Here is a 17,311-nt window from a genome sequence, read left to right on the forward strand (position 1 = left end):
GTCTGGGAGGTGCCCAGTGGGGCAGAGCTCCCCAACCAGGGCTGGGAAGTGGTCGCAGAATTGGGGGAGGACCGAGGGCCGAGGAGAGAGTAGCAGCCCTAAGGAACTCGGGAATCCAGGGACAGCCTTGAGCTTCGTGAAGTCGGCTCATCCTCCGCCTTTATTCGCCGGGTAAATACGGGTTTGAGGATGGAGCGCCGCGGGTCCCTATCGCCCCAGAGGGAAGGTACCTACAGCGTCCCTCAACCAACCAGCAGGAGGGAAACAGCCGGTTGACTTCAAAGGGCCCAGGCGCCGGCGTTTGTGGCCGCCTCATGAATATTCATGATCTTTGGGCCAATTAACGCCTGAATGGCTCAGAGCACACCAATCGGCTTACAGCATGCAGATAAGTATCAAAGATGAGCGGCTTCTCCTGAAACTGGTGGAAGAGACTTTAACGCGGGGGTGGAAACGGAACCCTGAGTCCAAGGAGCTCAGTTTCCCGAGGAGTGTGCTTGAGCGATTGGTCGACGTACGTCACTTCCTATCGGGCTGGCGGAAGTTGCTTCCAAGCGCGTTGCGATTTGTAGGCGTGAGTTCCGGTGGTGGCAGAAGTGGTTGTGTGTTGCCGGTACTGGAGAGTCGCGATGGCGGCAGTGGATTCGGATGTCCAGTCGCTGCCCCGTGGGGGTTTCCGCTGCTGCCTCTGCCACGTTACTACAGCCAACCGTAAGCGGTGGCTTGTGAGGGGGTGGTTGTGAGTTCTCGTCTTTGGGTCCTAGCGAAAGTTAGGGTTATAGGTCATAGTTCTTGTCAAGTCGGTTGGTAGGGTCACTCACCTCCGTTTTCACGCCGTCTGTACGAAGGGATTGGAGAGTGGCGAAAGTCCTACCACCTTACCCTCTCCTTCCTGGTATCCGAAATCTCCACAGCGAAAGTTTCTTCCCTCTTTAACGGTCATCTGTTGGACGCCACCTTTGTGTCTGGTACTCTGCTGGGCTCTCGGGTGGGGTGAGGGGATTCAGAGATGAAGGAACTCACCATCGAGAGGTGGAGACAATTCCAATGCTCAGTAGACCTGTTTGGAGAGCTGTAGGATCACAGAGAAAGTAGTAATTAACTCAGGGAAGCCCTACGGAGGAGCTACCCAAAGGCAGAGGTGTACGAAGGAGCATGGCATGCGTGACAAGGAGGTGGGTTTGGCAAAGTAGACAGGGTTCTTGTATGACAGCGCAGGGGACATGAAACCTCGAATTCAAGGTTTTTTTTTTTTAAAGGTTTTATTTATTTTTGAGAGAGAGAGCGAGAGAGTGCACAAGGCGGGGCGGGGCGGGGCGCAGAGGGAGAAGCAGGCTCTGACCCTGATGCGGGACTTGATCCCAGGGCCTCAGGATCATGACCTGAGCGGAAGGCAGACGCTTAACCGACGCAGCCACTCAGGTGGACTCAAATTCCACTTCTGAGGTCTGGAATCGTGATCTTCCCTAAACTGGAATCATGATCTTCCCTAAACTGGAATCACTAACTTCCCTAAACAGAATCTTCTGTTCTTTTTCTTTGTGAATGGCACTATCACTATTTGTCCTGTAGGGCAAGCCAAAAATCCAGCATAGTCTTCCCTGGCCCATCATATACATTGGTGACAACAAACAGCTGACCCAGAATTTAATAAAAATAATAATTGTTAACTTTTCCCATGTTCAACATGTACCAGACTGCCAGGTACTCTATATTGCATAATAACCATGTGGTAAGTACTATTAATATCTTAATTTTGTGTCCTACGAAACACGCACAGAGAGGCTAAGTAACTTGCCCAAGATCTCGCACAGTTTGCCAGACCCGGGATTTAAACTTGGGCAGTGTGACCTCAAATCTTGCACTTGCAATCTCTGTACCATACCTAGAGACCATCCTTGAGGGAATAGTCTAGGGTCCTGCTTTATTTAGTTCTTCTGTATATGACCTGGATAAGTTTCCTGTTACTTTGTTTTATAATTTGCAGGTGTTGCTCTACCTAGCACTTAGAGATGGTTGAAGAAAAACTTGTAGCTAGTTCTCCTGGGAACCACTTAGAATACTTTATATAGACACATGGACAAGAGAGGAAGGTGAAAAGAGCCAGGACTTTGTATATTCAAAGGTCACACTTTCTGTGGCTTGGGAGGATTAGTAGGATTTAGGAGTGCATTTAGGTAAAGTCAGGGGGTAAGTACACTGAAGAGTGATTTGGATGTTTTTTGTCTTACGTTTGTCTTTGCAGGACCCAGCCTAGATGCCCACTTGGGGGGCCGGAAGCACCGGCACCTGGTAGAACTACGAGCTGCCCGAAAGGCCCAGGGACTTCGAAGTGTGTTTGTCAGTGGCTTTCCCCGGGATGTGGATTCTGCTCAGCTCACTCAGTACTTCCAGGCATTTGGACCCGTGGCCAGTGTCGTCATGGACAAGGACAAGGTAGAGTGAATGGTTCTTGGGGTAGAGGATGAGTCAGGTGTGCCACATACAAAACGAAATGAGAGAGAAACCAGCAACCCTGTTTCAGCTGGTGCCTTCTGTGGCTTGTTCCTTGATGGACACCACAATACTTGGGCCAGTCCACCTTTGTGAGCCTTCCCGAACCGCAACCCTCCCCCCAACTCTCCCACCTCCCCGGCCCCTGCTTGGCTTGTATCAGTTCACTAGAGTTAGTCACTGGGGGACTTGTTGGTCATTAATTTAGTCAGTCAGTCTTCATTTTAGTTGCCAAATATTAGCTGTTGACTTTGTACTAGGCACTGTGTGTAGAGCTGCATTTTTTTAAAAAAGATTTATTTATTTGAGAGGGAGAGAGAATCTCAAGCAGACTCCATGCTGAGCGTGGAGCCTGACGTGGAGCTCGATCTCACGACCCTGAGATCACGACCTGAGCTGAAACCAAGAGTCTGATGCTTAACTGACTGCGCCACCCAGGTGCGTCAGAGCTGCATTTTCAATAGTGAATAGGATAGATGTGGCCCGTGCAGGCACAGAGCTTATAGTCTAGTGAATAAAGTAGACAATTAAATGAGTAATACAATGAAGTAGGTGCTTTAAGACCACACCATCGGCAGATCTATCCTAACCCCACAAGAGACTGGTTGATAAACCAGCTAGCAGTTTATTAACTTACAGTGAGAGGTACTGAAATTAACTGGTCAAAATACCCTGTCTTCTGGATGGTACTAGACAAATAAGCTTGTTCTTTGTGGTCCTTTTTGTCTTCCAGGCAGGGCTTTTGTCAGTTTCTCTTTAGTCCTTTGAAAAAAGTTCACTGTTGTACTGCTGTGTTGTATCGTCATATCATAGTTCTGAGATTGTGCTCTGGTTGTGTAGGCGTGGCTTAGGTGATCCCAAATGGCTTTGGCAGCCTGTCTCTTCTCTTAGGCTGGGCTGGGGTGTTTTTCTTAGAGATCACATTCGGCAACTGACTCACAGAGGCTTTAACAAAAGGGGCTTAATTGTTCTCTTTAACAAGAAGTCCAGACCTGGGCACTCCAGCCCTTTACTGTTTTCCTGCTCTGTCATTGGCACGTGGCTCTCCCTTCCTAGTTGTGATAATGCTGTTTGCACATCTTCGGGTAAGAGGAGGGGGCAGGCTGAGGGACAGAGTATAAAAGTAGTGCCAGCTGAGTCTGACTTTCCTCTCTTCCCCTGCTTTTCTTTATTTTCCAGGAAAATGTCTTTCCCAGGGGCCTCTTCGTTAGACTTCTCATTGGCCTGAATTCTATCACATGGTTACCCCTAGCTGTAGGCGAGCCTGGGAAATGAAGTTTTTTAGCTGGACACCTTGCCCTTCTGAACAATTGGGATTCTGTTAGTAAGAAAGAAAAGGAGAATGTATATTGGGAGGGCAGTTGGCAGTGTCTGCCCCAGATTCCTTTTTCAGAAAACTCAGTATCTCTGTTTTTGTTCAGATTTGTTTCAGTTGTAGAGAATGACCTTTTTTCTGAACTTAAACCTCACGTTTCTGAGCTTCTAATTATTTTGACAGTAATGACTAAAGTTTTTATTGAGCAATTATCACGCCCTAATCATGTGCTAAATGGTTTACATACAGTATCTCATTTCATTTCCACAACATTTCCTCGAGGGACAGCATCACTGGGAAGTTGGAGATTTGGGGGATTAAGCCTTTACTTGGAGGCAGTCACAAGTTATTTAACTTCTCTCAGTTTTAGTTTCTTGAGAGAATTGTGCACTCAAAGACAAGGCCAGGCAAAGAGACACCTAATTTCTAGCTGGGGCTTTGATTGCATACTTGGGTTTGAACTGCAGTCTGGTGAGTAGTATGATTCCTCAGAGTCAGAAGATTGGCCTGGGCAGGTCCAAGTGGCTGCCTTTCTCCTTGGTTTCACTATGGTTCTTTGCCGTGTTTGGCATGGGTGGAAGTGAGGGTAGGAAGGGTATACCCCCCCCAACCCCCCGCCGCCGCTTGTATTTTTGATTGAGGTGTGACTTACACAGCATAAAATTCATACTTTTAAAGTATACAATTCAGGGGTTGTTAGTATATTTACAAGGTTCTGCACCCATCCTTCCAGAATGTTTTATCACTCCTCATGTGTGATTCAAGCCTGCGTGCTGGTGAGGCTGCTCCCCTCTATATCCCCCACCCCCCACTTCATTAATTTTTTTATGTGATGTAAGGTAGGGGTCCAATATTATTCTTTTTTAAAGATTTTTATTTATTTATTTAACAGAGGGAGAGAGCACAAGTAGGCAGAGCGGCAGACAGAGGGAGAGGGGGAAGCAGGCTCTCTGCCGAGCAGGGAGCCCAATTTGGGGCTCGATCCCAGGACCCTGGGATCATGACCTGAGCCAAAGGCAGCTGCTTAACCAACTGAGCCACCCAGGCGCCCCCAATATTATTCTTTTATATGTGGCTATCCAGTTGTCCCAGCACCATGTGTTGGGAAGGCTATTCTTTCCTCATTGAGTGGTCTTGACAACTTTATTGAAAATCAGTTGACTATAGAGGTATGGGTTTAATTTCTGGAGTCTTTGTTTCATTTCCTTCATCTGAATAACTGTCTTTGTGCCAGTGCCACCCTTTTTTCTTTTCCTTTTTTTTTTAAGTAACCTGTACCTCCGACGTGGGGTTCGAACTCAAGACCCCGAGATCAAGAGACGCAGGCTCCAGGGACTGAGCCAGCTAGGTGCCCCAGTATCGCACTGTCTTGGTTATTGTCGCATACTTTGTTATAAGCAGGATGAGGCTCTATCTTTACTACTGAAGAGAACGTAAAAGAATATGGACTTTTGCCCCGAGGCAGTCATATTTTTCCCGCTCCTGCTAACATTTTGCCTTAAATATATATGTATATATATATATATATATATATCTCCTAGTGAATATTGTGGAACTCAACCAGATCATAGCATCACGCTGTCATGTTGTTGTTATTTCTAGATAGGAAGTTCAAGGTAGGGTATGTTTATATTTCCACCTAGCACAGTTACATGGATTCTAAATCAATGCTAAAAGGTCTAATTAAGTTAGAAGGAAAAGTTAGGTGATGCATCAGAGTATAAGTGGTGAAATCATGTCATTGGCAAGAGTAGGGGAGAATGGAATAAATAAAATGGGATTTTCAGAGGCAGAATGGGATGAGAGTAAATGTGTGGGAGGGGAGTGAGGGAGAGAATTGTTTTTCTAAATATGTTCCCTGTTCCAGAAACACTAAGCAGATATTCCCAATTTATAGGGTGGTCCCCATTTCAAAGAATCTCACCCACTGTCAAACCATGTGTTGGGATTTTTTATTCCAAAACCATGATCCCTGCCCCTGTTGTGTTTTGCCAGGGAGTGTTTGCTATCGTGGAGATGGGGGACATCGGGACCCGGGAAGCTGTCTTGTCACAGCCCCAGCACAGCCTGGGAGGACATCGCCTGCGGGTCCGGCCACGGGAGCAGAAAGAGTTCCAGAGCCCAGCCTCCAAATCCCCCAAAGGAGTGGCCCCTGACAGTCACCAGCTGGCCAAAGCACTAGCTGAGGCCCCAGATGTGGGGGCACAAATGGTAAAACTCGTGGGGCTGAGGGAGTTGTCTGAGGCTGAGCGCCAGCTACGGAGCCTCGTGGTGGCCCTGATGCAGGAGGTCTTCACAGAGTTCTTCCCCGGTGAGTCACTTCCCTTAGCATGTTGGAGCCCCCGTCCTCCCTCCCTCCCCTGCCCCCAGTCTGCATTCCCCAGGGCTCCAGCAGCTAGAGGCATTTATTTGGCTATTCTTCCTTCTTTGTGCCCCACCGTGTTTTTCCACCCCATACTCCTCTGTAATGGCCCTCGACCTTTATTTTCTGCTTGGCATCCAGGCTGTGTGGTCCATCCTTTTGGCTCTTCCATAAACAGTTTTGATGTCCATGGCTGTGATCTTGACCTCTTCCTGGATCTGGGTGACTTGGAAGAGTCCCAGGTGAGTGACCGGGGAGGCAGCTGGGAAGAGTCAGTGGGGATGGTCATGGGACTCTGGGCAAGCACAGTCTCTCTCATGCCTTAGTTCCTCATTTGTAAAATGTGGATAATGGAACCCGGAAGGGTTATTATAATTGGAGAAATGTGAATGTATTAGATGGGTATTAGATAGGATGAATACGAATTCACACAGGATACATGGCATTGGTAACAGAAAAACACCAGATTTCAAAATGGTATATATAATATTGTATTTTAGGAAAAAAAATATATGAAAGGACATACAATAAAGTAATTTTGGGGTTATGTGTTTACTTATCTGTATTTTCTAACATCTGATGTACAGATTCTGCTTTTGGAATAGGAAAGGGTTGTATTTTTTTAATAGGCTTTGTTTCTTTTTTTTTTTTTTTTTTTTTTTTTAAAGATTTTATTTATTTGACAGAGAGAGATACAGCGAGAGAGGGAACACAAGCAGGGGGAGTGGGAGAGGGAGAAGCAGGCCTCCCGCCGAGCAGGGAGCCCGATGCGGGGCTCGATCCCAGGACCCTGGGATCATGACCTGAGCCGAAGGCAGACGCTTAACGACTGAGCCACCCAGGCGCCCCAATAGGCTTTGTTTCTTAGAGCAGTTTTAGGTTTACAGCAAAATTGAGCCAAAAGTACAGCTTTCATATGCTCCCTACTTTACAAAAAGGGTTATTTTTTTAATTATTTATTTATTTTTAAAAAGCTTTTATTTATTTATTTGACAGAGAGATACATAGCGAGAGAGGGAACACAAGCAGGGGGAGAGGGAGAGGGAGAAGCAGACTCCCCGCTGAGCAGGAAGCCCGATGCGGGGCTCGATCCCAGGACCTGATCATGACCTGAGCTGAAGGCAGACACTTAATGACTGAGCCACCCAGGCGCCCCTACAAAAAGCGTTATTTTAAAGATTTTATTTATTTATTTATTTGAGAGAGAGAGATTGAGCTCGAGTGGAAGGAGTGACAGAGGGAGAGAGAGAGAATCTCAAGACTCCACGCTGAGTGCAGAGCCCAATGTGGGGCTTGATCTCACAACCCTGAGATCATGACCTGAGCAGAAACCAAGAGTCAGACGCTTAACCGACTGAGCCACCCAGGTGCCCCACAAAAAAGGTTATTTAAAAAATAAATTTGTTTTATCAGTCTTTTTTTTCTTTATCCCTACATATAGACATACATGCACACACACACTTTATATTTTCAGAATCATTTGAGAGCAGGGTGCATACATGATGCCCATAATAGTCCAGTGTCTATTAGGGAAACACAAAGGCGTCCTTGGGTACAGCCACAGTACCGCTAGCAAGGACAGACGTGTTACCTGGTGCAGGAGTAAAAGGCTACGAGATTTTAGGGGCACCTGGGTGGCTCAGTTGGTTAGGCGACTACCTTCAGCTCAGGTCGTGATCCTGGAGTCCTGGGATCGAGTCCCGCATCGGGCTCCCTGCTCAGCAGGGAGTCTCCTTCTCCCTCTGACCCTCCCCCCTCTCATTCTCTCTCTCAAATAAATAAATAAAAATCTTAAAAAAAAATGTTACGAGATTTTAGTCCGCAGCTCATCCCCTGCATTCATCAGTTGCCCACCAGCAGGCTAGTGTTGGCCCCTCTGTCTCCTTTACAGTTCCTCTGCCTTTTTTTGCCTTTCATGACAGTGACAAAGTTATTTTTAATTTTAAAAAGGGGGTGTGAGGATTAACTGAGTTAATATATATAAAGGCCTTGCAATGGGACCTGGCATATAAGCAGTAATAGATATATCCTGGGGAATGTTGCCCAGATGGGGGACAGCAGGAGAGGTGAATATTCACTGAGCCCATTTCTATCCACAGCCAGCCCCAAAGGCCCCAGAGTCTCCATCTTTGGACTCGGCCCTTGCATCACCACTGGATCCTCAAGCCCTGGCCTGTACCCCGGCTTCCCCCCCAGACTCACAGCCTCCTTCTCCCCAAGAGTCAGAAGCCCTGGATTTTGAAACTCCTTCCTCTTCCCTGGCACCCCAGACTCCGGACTCTGCTTTGGCTTCTGAGACCCTCGCCTCTCCCCAGTCCCTGCCTCCAGCCTCACCGCTGCAGGAGGACCGAGGAGAGGGGGACCTGGGGAAGGCCCTGGAACTAGCAGAGGCCCTGAGCGGGGAGAAAACAGAGGGGGTAGCCATGCTGGAGTTAGTGGGATCCATTCTTCGGGGCTGTGTCCCTGGAGTGTATCGAGTCCAAACTGTGCCCTCTGCCCGACGCCCTGTGGTCAAGTTTTGCCATCGGCCTTCAGGTCTTCACGGTGACGTCTCCCTCAGTAACCGGTACCTTTGTTTAGGGGGGTGGTTGGGGAAGGCCAGCTGAGCATTCTGGGGTGGGTGAGGAGGGAGCCCTGGTGTAGGAAGCTCCTGTACTTGCTGAACCTCAAGCTTATCCTTGTTGGGTCCCGTCCCTCCTTCTGCCATTTGTCTCCTGTCTGGCATCCATTTTCATGAATGTAAAGTGTGTTGTTCCTTGGAATACTATCTTTAGGGGATTTAGAAAACAGTTCCAGGGTTGAATAAGTTTGGGAAATGCTAAGTTAGATGCAAATCAGTTTCTCTCTTCCCACCCTCTCCCCCACTTCCTCTTTCTGTCTCTTTCTCCCTCCCTCCTTTTTTTTTTTTTAAGATTTTATTTATTTATTTGAGAGAGAGAGAATGAGAGACAGCACGAGAGGGAAGAGGGTCAGAGGGAGAAGCAGACCTCCTGCTGAGCAGGGAGCCCGATGCGGGACTCGATCCCAGGACTCCAGGATCATGACCTGAGCCGAAGGCAGTTGCTTAACCAACTGAGCCACCCAGGCTCCCTCTCCCTCCCTTCTGGTCTTTGTTTCTTTGCATATGAAAGGCTTTGAGCAGTCTTGTAACAAAACCCTTCTTGAATATCCTATCCAGGATGGGCATATAGGATGCAGTGTGTGTCTACCCCACCCCCGCCCCCACATGTGACATCCTTTTGCATACCCTTTCTTTGCATGCCTCTTGACATGACTGTGTCAGCAAACACTTGGGAAGCCCTCTTTTGGCCTCATTCCAGCTGGCCCCCCGTTCTGCAAGCCTGGAACAAGGGCTGGGGTGATAGTTCAGAGGGTTTCCCCAGCACTGACATCCTTGTCTTGGTTCCAGGCTGGCCCTGCATAACTCTCGCTTCCTGAGTCTCTGCTCTGAGCTGGATGGGCGAGTTCGGCCCCTCGTGTACACCCTCCGCTGCTGGGCTCAAGGTCGAGGGCTGTCAGGTGAGAGTGAATCAGGACAGACTTGGGGTTGAGCTGGTGTTGGGGCAAAGGCGGGGGTTCAGGGAGGGGAGGGGAGGCAGGTACAGGAACCAGGGTTGGGAGATCCAACCAGGGTGTTAGATGCACCTCCAATCTAATTGGAATAATTGTTTACCCAGGAAGTGGTCCCCTCCTCAGTAACTACGCCCTGACCTTGCTCGTGGTCTATTTCCTTCAGACCAGGGACCCTCCTGTGTTGCCCACTGTGTCCCAGCTCACCCAGAAAGCAGGTACAGCGGCCTGGCCTCCACCCTCTTTTATCTTGTTAGCTTCCGCTTTCCTCCTTTCTCATTTAGACGCACTGAGCTACCCCAGGAATGAGATCTCTGCTGTCACCCCCAAATCTTCCTGCTTCCGGTCTGACCCTCACCTTTTTTTCTTTCACAGGTGAGGGTGAGCAGGTGGAGGTTGATGGCTGGGACTGTAGTTTCCCCAGGGATGCCTCAAGACTGGAGCCCAGCACCAATAAGGAGCCCCTCAGTGAGTTTGGGGAGCCCGGGAGAGGATTAATAAATGATGTTAATCACAACTGTAGGTTATATCCATCAGTTACCGTTTGCCAGGCATGGTTCTCATAGCAACCTCGTGGGAGAGCTAGTATGGTTAATACCATTTCACAGATGAAGAAACCATGCCTTGGAGCAATTAAGTGGCTTGCTCAAGGTTACACTGCTAGCGAGGGGAAGGAGCAGCATCTGGGGGGGAAGCCGGGGTACAGGCAAGGGCTTGAGGATCCTGTGGTGATGCAAGGGCCGAGTCCAAAGATGGAGCCTCTGGGGCCTTTGGGGCTGGCTGTGGATAGAAATGGGGGCACGGGGAGAGAGGCTGGGCCTCTTGTTTATATAGAGATCAGAGGAGTCTGGCTTTTGACACTCTTCTGAGCTACTTGGAAGGGAAAAGAAAGTCCTTCTAAGAGAATGCCTCTAGTGCAGGCCTGTCTCGGTCCCGGCCTCTAAGTAACCCCTTCTGCCTGGTCTTCCTCCTCCTCCAGGTTCTCTGCTAGCCCAGTTCTTCTCCTGCGTCTCTTGTTGGGATCTTCGTGGCTCACTGCTGTCCCTGCGGGAGGGTCAGGCACTGCCCGTGGCAGGGGGCCTGCTCTCTCATCGCTGGGAGGGTCTGCGCCTTGGCCCCATGAATCTCCAGGACCCCTTTGACCTGAGTCACAATGTGGCAGCCAGCGTGACCAGCCGGGTAGCTGGGCGGCTACAGAACTGCTGCCGAGCGGCAGCCAGTTACTGCCGGAGTCTCCAGTACCAGCGGCGTTCCTGCCGGGGTCGGGACTGGGGGCTGCTCCCCCTTCTGCAGCCTAGCTCCCCTAGTTCCTTGCTGTCTGCAACACCCATCCCCTTACCCCCTGCTCCCTTCACCCAGCTCACCGCTGCCCTGGCCCAGGTGTTAAGGGAAGCACTGGGGTGCCATATAGAACAGGGAACCAAGAGACTGCGGTCAGACAGAGGGGGACCTGAGGAGCCTCCTCAGGGAGGGGCAAGCAAAAGGTTGAAACTAGATGGACAGGAAAAAAGCTGTGAGGAAGGGCAGGAGGAGCAGCAGGGGTGTATCGGGGACCACAGTGAAGACGGGGTGGAGGAAATGGTTGTAGAGGTTGGAGAGACGGTGCAGGACTGGGTGCAGAGCCCCGGGCGGCCAGGGGAGCCACCCCAGACGCCCGGAAAGCAGCTAGCCCCTGGTGAGGAGGTGCAGCCGGGCCCTGCAGCACTGGCAGAGCAGGCGCCCAAAGGACCCGAGGCAGCCCGAGAAGGGTCCCGAGGTGAGACAGGGAAGGGCGTGGGGCTCCCCTCAGTGAGCTGGCGCTGTGCCCTGTGGCACCGAGTGTGGCAGGGGCGGCGGCGGGCCCGGCGACGCTTGCAGCAGCAGACCAAGGGGAGACGTGCAGGTGGCGCTGGCACCGCGGAGTGGCTGGCAGTTGAGGCTCAGGTCACCCAGGAGCTGAGAGCACTGAGCAGCGCTGCACAGCGGCCCGAGGCTGAGCCGCTCCTCACCTTTGTGGCATCTGCCTCCCAGGCTGACCAGACTCTCACCGTGACCCCAATCCAGGATTCTCAAGGCCTCTTCCCTGACCTCCATCATTTCTTACAGGTTTTCCTCCCTCAAGCACTTCGGAACCTCCTCGAGTGAAGACAGGGACCCTAAGGGGCAATAAAGCTGCTAGTTTAATGAACACTACAGTTTCCTCTGATTTCCACCTGGTAGTAATTCTTCCACCCAGTACTTGTCCTCCCCAGACCTTACCGCCTCTTCTCAGCCATGCCGTCCTTGGCTACCCTAAAATAGGTCTCAGCCTGTTTCCTTCCTACCGTTTATCACAGCCTGCAGCGATCGCCTGCAATGGTGTGTGTGTGTCCCTGCACCCCGAGCCCGCTCGGTAGGGTTCCCGAAGGATGGAGGGCCGGCTGGGCGGCTTGGGCAGTACCTGGCAGAAGAACCAAGTTTGCCTCCACATTTACCTTGCCACCGGGATTTATATGGTGATGGCCTGAAATTGGGGTTCAGGCTTCTTCGTCCACTCTCTCACTTAACCGAGTTCTGGTTAAAATGGGGGAAACAGTTTCCGACCTAAGCGTGGGTAAAGGGCAGCCCATCATGGGTAAACTGGCAGCCCCTCCAGGGTGACAGGTGGAAGGGATCCGCCATGTGTTCTCCCTCGGCTCTCCCCGGCTGCAGGCCGGGTATCAGGCCCTTCTTGCAGCGAATGCATCGCGGAGCCGTAGGGTGGTTTAATGGGAGGAAACCTCACTCTGGGAGGGTTTCTGACTTGGGCTCTGGTTAGATATTCACTCTCTCCTCTAAAAAAACAGAGCGGGAACAAATGGACAAATGGACTTATCCACGCCGGACTTGTTTCCGCTCCTGTGAGTGTCCCACAATCCTGATGTTAGGGGCCTGGCAGGATCTCCGTCAAGTCACCGCGGGTTCCCGAGCTAGAGGGGAACGCCTCTGGGAGCCGGCGCGGCGCGGAGTTGGCAGCTGTGCCACGTCGCAGACAAGGGGAGGTTTTCCAGCTCGTTCTCACAGTTTACCCTCCGCGCCTTCAACCTCCACGTCGGGACTCGGATTGGCCATGCCTGGGCTGGAGGTGGGGGTGTGTGTGTGGGGGGGGGGGGTTGCGGGCCAGCCAAGAGCCCCACTGCGCAGGCGCGAGCTTTCCGCCTCGCAGACCAGCAGGCCCCACCCCCTTCTTTTTCCAATTCAGCCGCCGCGGGAGACCGAACTGTCGTGCGTATGCCTTCGGTGCCGTCCTCGCTTTGCGGCTGCTGTTTCTCCACGGCTCTCCCCTTCCCCCCCTTCTCTCCCTGACGGCTTACTTTGCGGCAGCGCCGAGAGCCCCACCCCCTTTCTCTGCGGAATCACCATGGCGGCTGGGGTAAGTTTGCCGGCTCCAGCGATCCAGGTCACCGTATCCGACGCCATCCTCTGCCCGAGTAGGGCCCTCCGGCGTCAGAGGAGTTCTGGAGCCGAGTGGGGAACTGATCCGGGGTGTAGAGACCGTACTGTTGAAGAGCAAGGCTTCCAGGCCCCTGAGGGGAACTGAGGCTGGGACTCTTGGAGGCCAAAGAGGTGGAAGGGTCTGGGGTAGAGGAGAAAAGAGATGTCGGATCCTGGCCGTCTGGGGCCTGAGAAGGGGGTTCGGGTTCATTGCCGCCTCGAGACGTGGGATCCGGGCAGGTTGACAGAACTTTTGCGACCGTTTTGTGGGGCAACAGCAGGGATGGGGTTAAGAGGAGGGTCTTTGTGGGCAGGTACGGCTGCCTGCGGTTAAGGCTCGTCTGGCGGGGAGGTTTGGGAGTGGGAGGACTCTCCGGACGGTGGAGTCACACCGTGCTGGCCAGGTTAATAGAAGGAGAAGCCAACGCCAGGGAACTCACTGCGGGACAGAACCGGAGGGACGGTACGCGTGACAAGAAGGAGGGGTTCTTTGGGGAGAACGAGTTGATTTAGGAAGAGAAGATGCCATTCGGTTTCTCCGTGGCTCTTCTGAGGGGAACTTGGAAATGGTGTGAGAGACCAGGGTGATGCTTTGGAAGGGGTGAGCGGCTCCGCAGTGGAGTAGGCAGGTACTCACTCGCTCACCGTCAATGAATGAAACCAGGGCTCCGGGAAGGGAGGAGTGTGTGTTTGTCGGCAGGTGGAGTCTGAGGGAACTACCGGTTCTGGGTTTCTCGAGGATGTATTTGAGATGAGAATGCTTCTAGAGCTGTCCTCAGGGAAGGTCAAGCCTGTCAACAAGCTTTATTTAGCAGTTGGTGTGTAGTTCTGTCTTCGGTATTTCAGAGGACTCTGATTACACATGACCACAATACTAGAGAGCTTGGTTCACCAGGGGGAGTAAAAGTGAGTTGAACAGATTGGGAGTAACTCAGGGAATTTATCCTGGGAGGTGACATTTGGGACTGGGATTTTTTTACTCATTAATATTCCCTCCCCCCTTTCTCCCATAGACCCTGTACACATATCCTGAAAACTGGAGGGCCTTCAAGGCTCTCATTGCTGCTCAGTACAGCGGGGCTCAGGTCCGCGTGCTCTCCGCACCACCCCACTTCCACTTTGGCCAAACCAACCGCACCCCTGAATTTCTCCGTAAATTTCCTGCCGGCAAGGTAAGTAGGAAAGTGAAGAGGGGTCTTAGGTCCTGAGAACTCAAGGAGCCCTGAGATTGTCTCACTCTGAAGATGGTCTCCATCTTTGAAAGGGAGCTTTCCATATAACCTTTTTTTTTTCTTTGCATTTCAGTGATTTAAAATTCTTTTTATTTTGAGATGAATGTAGATTTACATGTAGTTAGAAATAATGCAGAGCTGTCCAGTGAGTTGTTACAAAATTCACAGGTTTCTTTGTATTTGTGGGAGAGAGTGAGTTTTGATGGTTTTCAGTGCAAATGTATCAAGTATCTGCCATGAGCCAGCCAAGGGGCTTATAGAGATCGATAAATAACCAAGCTAAACAGAGAAGAGAGAAATGCAGTGTGGGGAGCCATACTTTAAAGAATATGGACAGAGATATGACACTTGGTTTTTGATCTTTGGCCTATTTGATTGAGGGATTTTATATGAACATTTAAAAATATGTTAATCTTTGGGGTTTCTTATGTGAATTTAGATTGTAAGGGAAAACAAATATTTCTCATTCCTGGGTTACGGGTAGTACCAGTAGTTTGTATCAATAGTTTGCTGAGTAAGGGTTGTCAGCCTTATTTAAGAATTTTTATCCAAAATGATTTCACTTCCTGGGATTGGCTAGTGAGAACTTACTGTGTATTTCACATATTTTTCTGAATTTTACTTATCTTTTGACTGTTTTGTCCCAGGTTCCAGCATTTGAGGGTGACGATGGATTCTGTGTGTTCGAGAGCAATGCCATTGCATACTATGGTAATTTGCAGTGGGTGTGGGAATGGGAAGATCTGGAATGAAGGAGGTAGGAGAGGATGAGGGTGAGCTGGAGTGGACAGGAGAGGAATTTGCATGGACTTGGATTGATGTTGGCATGACCCCAAAGTTCTGACCTTTGTGTTCTGCCTCTGCAGTGAGCAATGAGGAGCTGCGGGGAAGCACTCCAGAGGCAGCAGCCCAGGTGGTGCAGTGGGTGAGCTTCGCTGATAGCGACATAGTGCCCCCAGCCAGTACCTGGGTGTTCCCCACCTTGGGCATCATGCACCACAATAAGCAGGTAAGCCTTGGAACTGGGGGCGAAGCCAAGGGCAGGGATGGCATCAGCTCCTGAGCGTCAGGAAGTGAGAAATAAAATAGATTGAGAGAAGGGGATGCTAAGAATATGTGGATAATAAAAGACCTCATCATTGGGGTGTGAATTTGGGTTGCAGTTGATGATATCTGGGTTCTTTGTCACACAGACCCAATGGAAGTGGTGCCTTTTGTGAGTGGTCAGAGGAGAGATTTCTGCTGTAGAAAAGCTATACCAAATGGTAGGGGGGTGGTTAAACGACTTCTAAGGTTCCTTCTAAAATCCAAAGGTAAGGGAGTAGGTCAGTATAGTGGGAAATTAATCCAGACTGCACCACGAAGAAATTTGACATGGAGAGCTTCATTTATGATACATTTGGAGTGATCCTAGGATCTGACTCCATTGAAAGAGGATGGGGATGAGCCAGGATTTAGTAAATGAAATAGCTACCTTTGTCCTGTCATTGGGGGAGGGGAGCAGGGAAAGGGATGGGTACCCACTATTAAGTTTTTGATCATTTTAAATCAATAGGCCACAGAGAATGCAAAGGAGGAAGTGAGGCGAATTTTGGGGCTACTGGATGCTCACTTGAAGACGAGGACTTTCCTGGTGGGCGAACGTGTGACACTGGCTGACATCACAGTTGTCTGCACCCTGTTGTGGCTCTATAAACAGGTGACGTTTATAAAGAATCAGGTTGGCAGAGGGTGGGGGCGGTTAGAAACGACGTGATGAGTCTTCCAGGTTACCCTGTATTCTGCCGAGGACTTGGATATGAGAGAGTGTCCGGTAACAGCTGGTCTCTAGGGATCCCAAGTGTGAGTGACTGCTTTCTCTCCTCTGAGAAGTTTGGTAACGTTCTGTTTCCTAAGTTTCTGTTTGGCAGCGAAGATGTTTAGTTTGTTTCCGTATTTTTTGGGAAGTCCAGCTATGCTTGTGGTTAGTTGTAAAGACGGAGGTAGGGCTGGTAGCTTCAGTATCAAGATGTTCCGGAGGCAGGCTAGGTTCAGTTCTTGGCTTCATTACTTACGAGTTGTAGGTAGAGGGGGGTGTGTGTGTTTGAGAGAGGGAGAAGGAATTCCTTTAGTTCTTTTTCTCCTCTGTAAGCTGTAAAACCGGCGAGGTAATAATTAGTCTTGAGGTTACTAGGTCAAAGAAAATGACATGTTGCAGAGCAGCAGCTCTTTTTTAAAGTTTTTTTTTTTTTAAGATTTATTTATTTGAGAGAGCGAGAATGAGAGAGAGAGAGAGTACATGAGAGGGGGGAGGGTCAGAGGGAGAAGCAGGCTCCTTGCTGAGCAGGGAGCCCGATGCGGGACTTGATCCCGGGACTCCGGGATCATGACCTGAGCCAAAGGCAGTCGCTTAACCAACTGAGCCACCCAGGTGCCCTAAAGGTTTTTTTTTTAAAGATTATTTATTTATTAGAGAGCACAAGCAGGGGAGAGGGAGAAGCTGACTCTCCACTGAGCAGGAAGCCTGATGCGGGGCTTGATCCCAGGACCCTGAGATCATGACCTGAGCCGAAGGCACATGCTCAACCGACCACCCAGGCGCCCCTGTGTTTGTTTGTTTTTAATTTAAAGATTATTTATTTATTTGAGAGAGAGAGAAAGAGCATAAGCAGGGAGAATGGCAGAGGGAGAAGCAGGCTCCCCGCTGAGCAGGGAGCCCAGTGCGGGGCTCCATCCCTGGACCCTGGGATCATGACCTGAGCCGAAGGCAGAGGCCCAAGTGACTGAGCCACCCAGGCATCCCAGCAGCTCTTGGACTGGTACTAGTCCAGAATAGTAGTGTAATAATTGGGGGGGTGGAAAGCACCTACTTTGTGTCAGATCCTGTGCCAGAGGCCTTGCAGGGATCCTCTTAGTTTTTACCTGCTA

The 17,311-nt window shown here is 50.3% G+C and overlaps 2 protein-coding genes across 4 annotated transcripts; both read left to right on the forward strand.

Annotated features, from left to right (window-relative positions):
* The first annotated feature begins 547 nt into the window (after nt 1–547).
* TUT1 (terminal uridylyl transferase 1, U6 snRNA-specific) lies at nt 548–11,907 on the forward strand. 3 transcript variants are annotated; one of them, XM_006730327.3, is made up of 9 exons: nt 549–711; nt 2,246–2,436; nt 5,804–6,119; nt 6,312–6,412; nt 8,270–8,736; nt 9,580–9,689; nt 9,848–9,958; nt 10,116–10,208; nt 10,720–11,907. In XM_006730327.3, the coding sequence occupies exons 1-9, from the start codon at nt 630–632 to the stop codon at nt 11,862–11,864; spliced, it is 2,616 nt and encodes an 871-aa protein (XP_006730390.2). In that variant the 5' UTR covers nt 549–629; the 3' UTR covers nt 11,865–11,907. The 3 variants fall into 3 exon arrangements, with proteins under 3 accessions (XP_030880726.2, XP_006730390.2, XP_081654103.1); XM_081797977.1 differs by lacking the exon at nt 549–711 and adding an exon at nt 744–1,175; XM_031024866.2 differs by lacking the exon at nt 9,848–9,958 and having other exon boundaries at nt 548–711.
* A 1,046-nt stretch (nt 11,908–12,953) lies between these two features.
* EEF1G (eukaryotic translation elongation factor 1 gamma) lies at nt 12,954–16,198 on the forward strand. The gene is made up of 5 exons (XM_081797978.1): nt 12,954–13,110; nt 14,186–14,344; nt 15,052–15,115; nt 15,271–15,413; nt 15,960–16,198. The coding sequence occupies exons 1-5, from the start codon at nt 13,099–13,101 to the stop codon at nt 16,158–16,160; spliced, it is 579 nt and encodes a 192-aa protein (XP_081654104.1). The 5' UTR covers nt 12,954–13,098; the 3' UTR covers nt 16,161–16,198.
* Nucleotides 16,199–17,311: the final 1,113 nt, after the last annotated feature.

Source organism: Leptonychotes weddellii, chromosome 11 (genome assembly GCF_054177405.1).
Source record: "Leptonychotes weddellii isolate Sample4059 chromosome 11, ASM5417740v2, whole genome shotgun sequence".
Classification (NCBI taxonomy): Eukaryota; Metazoa; Chordata; class Mammalia; order Carnivora; family Phocidae; genus Leptonychotes; species Leptonychotes weddellii.

Excerpts from the sequence above, each read along its gene's own strand:
- EEF1G (XM_081797978.1), top strand. Across the intron at positions 14,345-15,051 it reads GTAAATTTCCTGCCGGCAAG|GTTCCAGCATTTGAGGGTGA; the intron begins GTAAGTAGGAAA and ends GTTTTGTCCCAG. Across the intron at positions 15,116-15,270 it reads CAATGCCATTGCATACTATG|TGAGCAATGAGGAGCTGCGG; the intron begins GTAATTTGCAGT and ends CTGCCTCTGCAG.
- TUT1 (XM_006730327.3), top strand. The coding sequence starts at position 630 with ATGGCGGCAGTGGATTCGGATGTCCAGTCGCTGCCCCGTGGGGGTTTC. Across the intron at positions 2,437-5,803 it reads TCGTCATGGACAAGGACAAG|GGAGTGTTTGCTATCGTGGA; the intron begins GTAGAGTGAATG and ends GTGTTTTGCCAG. Across the intron at positions 8,737-9,579 it reads GACGTCTCCCTCAGTAACCG|GCTGGCCCTGCATAACTCTC; the intron begins GTACCTTTGTTT and ends TCTTGGTTCCAG.